At 48.5% G+C, this 8,428-nt stretch overlaps 1 protein-coding gene across 9 annotated transcripts in view; it reads left to right on the plus strand.

The window, feature by feature from the left end:
• Positions 1–8,428, plus strand: part of TFAP2A (transcription factor AP-2 alpha) — a 22,637-nt gene that overhangs the window by 6,827 nt on the left and 7,382 nt on the right. For 2 of the 9 annotated variants that reach the window (XM_023757401.1, XM_023757400.1), the window contains exons 2-4: positions 2,415–2,948; positions 5,932–5,983; positions 8,036–8,267. In XM_023757401.1, the coding sequence (XP_023613169.1) occupies positions 2,415–2,948; positions 5,932–5,983; positions 8,036–8,267 (818 nt within the window). Of the gene's footprint in view, positions 1–6; positions 207–307; positions 1,214–2,414; positions 2,949–5,931; positions 5,984–8,035; positions 8,268–8,428 lie in introns of those variants that run through there. The other 7 variants (XM_006092936.3, XM_006092934.3, XM_023757403.1 and 4 more) reach the window with 6 other exon arrangements.

Below are 8,428 nucleotides of genomic sequence, written 5' to 3' on the forward strand. Positions count from 1 at the left end.
CCGGGACATGGAGGAGCGCCGAGGCGGCGCGCGGCCGAATCCCGAGTCCCGGGCCCGGCTGCGGAGCGGAGGAGCTCGCGGCCGGAGAGGGCAGGGAGGCGCCTCCGGTGCCGAGAGCCGGTGGAACACCCGGACACGGTCCCCGGTAGCTCCAGCCGGCGACACGCGGCCCCCACGCTCTCCCGAGGTCTGCTCCAGCCTTTTAGGTCCGATTGTCCTCACTCGCTTCCTTTCCCCCCTCCCCCTTCCCCGCGGCCTCCCCCTCCGCGCGCTCCGACTCAGCCCCCTCCCCCTCCTCCCCCCTCCCTCCCGCTTTTCCTCCCTTCCTCCAGCCGGGCTCTCCCTCCTTTCCTCCCTCCCCTCTTCCCACTCCGGGCTCCTCTCCCTCGCCCACACTTTCTTTCTCACACACGCACGCAGACACATCCTCCCTCTCTGCACTCTCTCCCTCTGTCTCCCTCGCTCCCTCTTTCTCTTTCACTTTTGCATGCCCTGCAACCTTTTAAAATGTGGCCCCTTCCCTGTGATTCGCCAGACGCTGCGCCGCTGCCCCCCGCGCGCTCGCCCGCTCCCTCTCTCGCCCGCTTTTTGTCTCTCGCGCTCCCGCTCCCCGCCTCCGATTTGCTACACTGAGGCTCCCGTCAATGGACTGCATTGAGCGCCGGCTCCAGCGCGAGTTGCCTCTCCGCTTCACGCTCGATTTCCAGGCATTCTTCCCTTATTAAGTATTCGTGTAACATTAATAGTCATGAATATCTGCTATTAGGAGGCTCCAGGAACGCTGCCCAGCGCGGTTATTAGAAGCTCAAGCGGAGCCGCCACTAAGAAAAGAGGGGAGACACGGATTAAGGAACACGCGCGCACGCATACACACACAGACACACACTTTTTCTTTTGGGGGGGCTTTTCGTTTTCTAAGGAACTTTGAATCACAACCGATCCCGGCAAGATAGAGACCGAGGGGTTCGACCTGCCGAAGGCGCCGCTCGAATCGGTGGTTCAAGTTCGGATGGACCAGAGCGGGGCTCCGGCGCTAGCGGGAGCGGCGGCGCGGTGACCGGAGTCGAGGGTGGCGCCGGACTCCCGGCGCCTTTTGTGTGGGGCGTCCGCGGGCTGCGGGGCAGCCGGGCTCTCCAGGCTTGCTTGTTTTTTTCCACCCTGACTCGGTACCCCAGACTCTTCGCAGATGTTAGTTCACAGTTTTTCAGCTATGGTGAGTCCCACCCCCACCCCACCCCCGTTTCCTTCGGAATTCTAGGCTGGAAACCTGGTGCGGCGGAGCTGCGCGAGACCTCGGGTTTCGCCACCAGGTTTCCAGCGGGGCGCCCCTTTCATCTGCATTTCCCTCTTTGCTCTTTTCCATCCTCAACTCCCCGGTCCCTGCTCCACATCTCCCGGCGCGCAGACCTACCTCGCCGCTACTCCCCGAGGCGTGTTTCTCGCCATGTTCATCTTTATTTCCTTGCGTCTTCACTTGTTCCTGAGATGTGCTCAACGTTTGATGCTAAATCCGTTTGCACCCAAAAAAACGTAGCCCCATGTGCCCCTTACCCTAGGGGCCCGGGGTGCACCTCCGAGGGTTCGCATTCCCCGGAATCAACTCTGTTCACTTGTTTTGCAAGCGAATTTCAATAGAGGAACAGAAAGTCAGGCGTTTCTTCTGCCTTTTGCGGCTGGGGGGGAAGGGTGGGGGCCTCCGCCCCGGGGTGCCCCTCTCATTAAACCCAAGAGGGCTGCGTCTATTTTAAACCTGGACTAGACGTCCCCATCCATATGGTAAATCGACGCCGGGGAGAAAGGGGCTTTTAACAGAGGGAACGGAAAAGGCAGAGTCTCCCCCCCACCCCAACCTGCAGTTAAAACCTTCTTTAAGCCGGTCATTCAAACGTGCTTCGTTATAGCCCCACTACGAAATGTCTCTATTTAAATAGTCATGAAATGCTAATAGTCTTTGAACGGGTATGATTTTTCCCTCGTATGATTTTTCCCTCCAAATAAATGGAACGAGGTGAACAACGCAGTTCAAATGGTGTGTGTGTGTGTGTGTGTGTGTGTGGCGCTTCTGCTGTTTAATATTTAGCAGGAATTTTAATTTTGCTGAAGGGAGGTTTCTCCCCGAAGCTTATGGTGCTCCATTCTGGGAGGCCCTTTTCTGTCCGGCCCGACCGTGGAAAGAAATAGCTGAGGAGAGTCTCTTACGCCCCGCACTTGCCCAGTCTCATTCCCCGCGTTTTTGGAAGGGCCGGTTTCACCTCTGGGGTATTTTCCAAAAGGAGCACCTGGGAGCTCGCTTCTGCGGCCTGCCGCCGGGCAGGGGCGCTTTCCCACGCGGCCCTGCGGAGGGGGTTCAGCCTGGACAGCCGGAGCCCGACGCCTGACTGCTTGTTCTTCGCTTTCCTCTCGCTCTCTTCCAGGACCGTCACGACGGCACCAGCAACGGGACGGCGCGGTTGCCCCAGCTGGGCACTGTAGGTCAATCTCCCTACACGAGCGCCCCGCCGCTGTCCCACACCCCCAATGCCGACTTCCAGCCCCCCTACTTCCCCCCGCCCTACCAGCCTATCTACTCCCAGTCGCAAGATCCTTACTCCCACGTCAACGACCCCTACAGCCTGAACCCCCTGCACGCCCAGCCGCAGCCGCAGCACCCGGGCTGGCCCGGCCAGAGGCAGAGCCAGGAGGCTGGGCTCCTGCACACGCACCGGGGGCTGCCCCACCAGCTGTCTGGCCTGGATCCTCGCAGGGACTACCGACGGCACGAGGACCTCCTGCACGGCCCGCACGGGCTGGGCTCCGGACTCGGAGACCTCCCGATCCACTCCTTACCTCACGCCATCGAGGACGTCCCGGTAAGAGGCCGCGCGGACGGCGCGAGAGGGAGTGCAGCCCGTCCCCCCTCCCAGAGAAGATGCCGGGGACGCACAGCCGGTGGGCCCGGGTTTTCTTCAGTGTGTTCACTTTTTCAAAATCTCATTTTATTTTTTGGGGCGGGCGCTTTCGGGACTCACATAGACAACCGAATTTAAAAAATTAAAAATAAGTTGAGTTCTGCCCCTAGAACAATGGTTCCTGGAAATCCTCCAGACAATGCCAGCATTACCATTTCCACCGACGCAAATAAATCAGATGAATGTCACAATATCTCCCCCTCGCCAAGACAGTAAACTGTTCGATTGGGAGAGGATCTAATTCCACCTCTGAGTCTGGCGCTGGGATTCCCCCTGTCCTGAAAAAGACGTTAAAATTCAACCGAAAGAGCTCATTAAATGCTCTGGCAACTCAAAAGAAAGTGTAAAAGACATACTGAAAAATTAATTTTACCGGATTTCACAAGCATTAGTGATATCTGAAAGTTATGTGTATCCCCTACCCTGATTAAGGAAGAGTTAAGTAGCAAATCTGAGCAGAGGGACATTAAAATGCAGCCTTCTTCTCTTCCTAGGGGTGCTAAGTGCTGACCTCATAAATCATTAGCTGGGTTCCAAACGCCTATCAGAACCTGCTACACCCCATATTAAATTAAATGTTCTGAAACTATTGAGCAACATTACTTGTTTTAATTCAGTTATCAATAAGTGTAGTTTAAAATGATCTCTTAATAAGCATGATATTAGCACATTTACTCTTTACAATGTAAACCAGCTATTGATAATTTGAAAATACTTTCTGAAATTAAATTTAAACCAGCATCTCTGCTTCAATTCTACATATTTATGGTTTCCTCACAACCTTCCTGAAATGGAATTAGAACAAGCCAATAATTTTATTAAAGCTGTAAAGGCTCTATTAATGCTGCTTTTCTTTGGAGAGGAAATGTATCTGGATGTGATTTTTGCTGAAATGCTATTTCAAATTACTGCATCAAATATTGCAGCAAGATGTCCGTTGACAGTTTAATGATTACTGCATTAGATTGCAAAGAAAATGGTCAGATGAACTTACCTGCTTGCTTGGTGAATTTAAAACTGGAAGTTACATAGGAAAATAGAAAATTTATTACATCTCTCATTTAGCTCAGTTAATCACTGAAATTTGTTGGTTATGTTTAGCAGCCTTGCATGGAAAGCAGAAAAGTAGGAACTTGATCCAATGTGGGGTTTAGTAAGCATTGTGTGTGTGTGTGTGTGTGTGTCTGTGTGAGTGTGTTGTATGTGTATGTGTGTTCGAACATGTGTTTAGAGGCTGATACTAAACTGTGCAGTTCTTGGGAAGGAAAATGAGAGGAGCAATAGTTGAGAAAAGCGCAATTAAAAAACAAGCCTGGAAGTTGTGATCATTTTACTTCTTCCCAAAGATTCTCTGAATCCTTTTCCTATCCTGGTCTTTAGAAATATTTGAATTGCAAAATAATGTTGCAAGCTTTTGAGACGACTGTGGATTAGAATTGCTCTACTTTGCAAAAATTCGAAAGTGGTTGGTGTGAATTCTTAACACCTGTATAGTCCCTCTTTGTGGTGAAATTGGTCAGTAGGAGAAATTAACCTAAAGATCAAATGAAAACAAGGAAACCCAGTTGCTGCTCTCCCCCTCCCTTCCCCACCTTTTAAGAAAAAAATTCTTTCAAAGGAATTTGGGTCAGGAAAAGGGTTGTTTTCAATTTTCCCATTGCTGCAACAGTTAACCTTTAATAAGAATGACTGCTAAATATTTAAGAAAATCAAATCGATGGTGAAAATTATTTAATCATTAATATCTCAGTGGGGTTTTAAACTTAACAGTCTTCCCTGTATGGACAAGGTCTAGAAATAACACAAATAAAAGTATTATGCCACACTACATTTACTTTATGAGTTTAGGGTGCATGCATAAAGGGATCATATTTCCCCATATAGTTAAAACACAAGAACTGCAGCAGTACTCATTTCTGAACATTTCTCAATTTAATTATACTTAAATCCAGAAGCACTTTAGGCAAGTTACAAATGAGAGCATTGAGTATAATAAAACCTGTAATAAAGCAACTTAGTACCATCCACCCGGAATCATTGCGATCAGGCACAATTAACAGGAGCATAAATCCAAGACAGAATGGAAAATGTTTGAATCAGTATTATTGTTGGACAAAGACTAGAGAAGGAAGTAATAGTTTTTTAAATGGTAATGCCTGTGTTTGGTAACGATTGCGAAATCTTCTATCTCAGCAGCCCTGGTGCTAATTTGTAAACACAGCCAGACATTATATTGCCTGTCAGTTTCTGCATTAGAAAACATGATTTCATTTTACTTTCTAATCACGTTTCGACTCTGGCACACACATATACCCATCCATCCGCAAAAAAAGAAACCCCCACCCCAACAAATCTGCTGTTGGACAACAGAAACAACCTCAAACGTTTTTGTGTTTGTTTTTAAAAATCATTTATGTTCCTCTCTGATATCCAATTTAGGCAGTAGTCCTTTTTTCAAAAAGATCACACAAATTATTATTTTCCCATAAGTGAGGATGTGTATCTGCATTTGCTGTTTATCACACTACCTAAAGCGTTTCCAGCACACCCCTGTCCTGCCTGTCATTTCTATTGTGTTTCCCTGGCTTTTGCTGCTGAGCCCTTGAATCACTAAAAGTCCGAAGCCACTGAGGCGCCAAAGTAATGCTAGGTGCATTTTAAAAGGTTGAGCTGATTGTGGAAAAGATTAGGTGCTCCAGAACTCGATTTTAATTTCCAAAGAAAGTTTTATTCCCAACCCCCACTTCTTTCAAACTCAAATTATTTGCTGGAGGAGGAGAAATTGGCCGTGGGTGTGCAGTGAAACCTCTTGAGTTGCAAAGCCCCAGATTCCAATAAGCCAAGATGAGATGTTTATATATAAATGTCACTCTAAGGGGGGAATTTTGATTCTACACCTTCCCCTCCCCCCATCTTGCACGGAATATTCATTTCCTTTTGTTTTGATTATACACTTACATCCATGTGTATCCTTTTGTTGCAGCATGTAGAAGACCCGGGTATTAACATCCCAGATCAAACTGTAATTAAGAAAGGTAAGCCATTTCCTTTTGCATTCCAAGCATGTCCTTACAGGCATAGTGCTATTTAAAAGAACTGGCAGAGCTGTATTTATTTTTTTCAAATACGATTTTCCTAAAGGCTCAGAATTAGCAAACAGGCATAGAACAGCAATGCTTGAATGATCGGCTTTCAGTAGGTTAGCAATGGCAACAGGCTAGCTTTGTTCTGATTCATGATTTGATTATTTAATTTAGTTTAATGATATCTGGACAAACACATAAAATGTGTAATAGTTTAACCGATTTGGAAGTGGCATTTCAATTTTGAAACGTTTTAATAGTTTGTGTGAGTGGCCAGGATTGTTAAGAAGTGATATGCTAAAACAGTGCAAATAATTTACTATTGATATAAGGGCAGATGATAAAGAGACATAGCATTCCTTAACAGAGTGAAAAAAAAAAAAAAACCTTCCATGATTTTCCACTTAATTTCTCATTAGCTCTTTAAGGGTTTTTAAACTTTGTGAATTAGGTTAACAAAAATTTGGCTTTTGGTTAAAATTAGCATCTTGAAGATGTCAGGATTGTTAGCATAATTGTTCAAAGCAAAAGTTGTTTTAAGTGTCCAGTGATTTGGATGGATCTGTAATTTGTATTGTATTTAGTGAGTAGAAATAAAGTTTACTGGATTAAATGCTATTCACAGCAGCTTTTTTGTTGTTGTTGTTGTTGTTATGGTGGCAATGTTACATTTCAGGATTCTAGGCACCACCAGAGGACGATGCTATATAAAACTGTTCTCGTTTCATTTCTAACCCCAATCAGTTTGTTAGCCAGTTTAGAGTTTCATTTTTGCATCTGTGAAGTCTTTGTCACATCAAATTAGATGTGCAAGGGATAAATCTTAAGAGATGCTCTTTCCAAGTCGACATGATAATTGGCTCTTTTATTAGTAATCTCTCAAGAGTTCGTTTAACTCCTATTGTCTCTATTAGCCTCCCCAGAGCTATTAATGTCACAAGTGATCTATCCAAAACTAGAGCCCCCCCACCTCCCCATACATCTAGAATATCCCATTAAAGAGGGAGGAGTAAGGCAATGAGAATGTTTACACATTATTATATATGTCTCCATGTGGGATTTTAAAAATACAAACGCATACGGTACTTAAATGGTTACGAATGCATCTGAATCATATTGGTGTCGAGAAATGTAACGTTAGTACACTTTCTGCTGGTCTTGAAATTTTTTTTCTAACTATGATGGGTCCGACAATGAAGAGCTAATGAATTTAGCTAGTGAGGTATCTATCCTCCCTGCCTTCCCAATGAGGACTCGTGAGCAGAACTATTTGCTCAACCAAAGTATTCCGTGGTGGGCCCGTGTAGCCTTCCTTCTAGTACAAAACGGGGCTTGGGATGGCTCTTCAAAACTCGAGTCGTTCTCAAAACTAAACATAGGAAAGGGCCTATTTCTCCAAAGGACGGGGCACGTGTTGTGTGTGTCAACAGACCACTTCCCAGCTTGGTGCTGCCTTAAAACTCAAAATGCTCATTTACAGGCTGATTTGCCATCTAAACGCTGGGCTGATTTTAATGACAGGTTTATGAAGTCATTTCCCCCCAACACTCAACCCCTCATTCCACCAAACTCCAAAGGACGCGTAGTTGGCTTGCTCTTGGTTTGCAAACGTCATCCCCGCCCCTGCACCCCAAGCCCGTGCGGGAGCACCTTGTCTAGGGCCCCCCGTCCTCGGACGCTGGCGCTCAGCGGCTCACAGCTGCACCACCATCTCCAGACAGCACCCTGACTAACAGGACAGGGTCTGGGCAGAAGCACAGGCCTGGCCGGTGGGCTGTGCGGGCACCTCCAGGCCGGGGGGGGAGGCGCGCCGAGGAGAAGTCTTGATCCCAGGACGGAGGAGGGCAGGAGGTGGGGAAGAGCCATGCAGTTTTCAGGGCTGGAAGAAAAGGGGGGCTGCCGCGCAAGCCGGGGCGCCTGCCCTGGCCGGGAGGAGAGGCGTGCCCGGCAGCTCTGGGGCGGGATCCTCGGCTCCCACACACGGCCTCCGGTCTGTCTCCGCAGGCCCCGTGTCCCTGTCCAAGTCCAACAGCAACGCCGTCTCCGCCATCCCCATTAACAAGGACAACCTCTTCGGTGGCGTCGTGAACCCCAACGAAGTCTTCTGTTCAGTTCCGGGTCGCCTCTCGCTCCTCAGCTCCACCTCGAAGTACAAGGTCACGGTGGCGGAAGTACAGCGGCGCCTCTCACCGCCCGAGTGTCTCAACGCTTCGCTGCTGGGCGGAGTGCTGCGGAGGTGAGGCCTGCGCGGCCCGACCTTCCCCGCCCGCGGACCCGGGCGGCACTGCGCCTGCGTCTGGCCGCGACGCCGACGGATCTTCGCGCTGCGGCCCTCCCATTCCCGGGACCAGGAATGGGCTGGAGAAGACGTTGTGACGACTGGGTTGAGCTAGGGGC

This window comes from Myotis lucifugus, unplaced genomic scaffold (assembly GCF_000147115.1).
Source record: "Myotis lucifugus unplaced genomic scaffold, Myoluc2.0 scaffold_107, whole genome shotgun sequence".
Classification (NCBI taxonomy): domain Eukaryota; kingdom Metazoa; phylum Chordata; class Mammalia; order Chiroptera; family Vespertilionidae; genus Myotis; species Myotis lucifugus.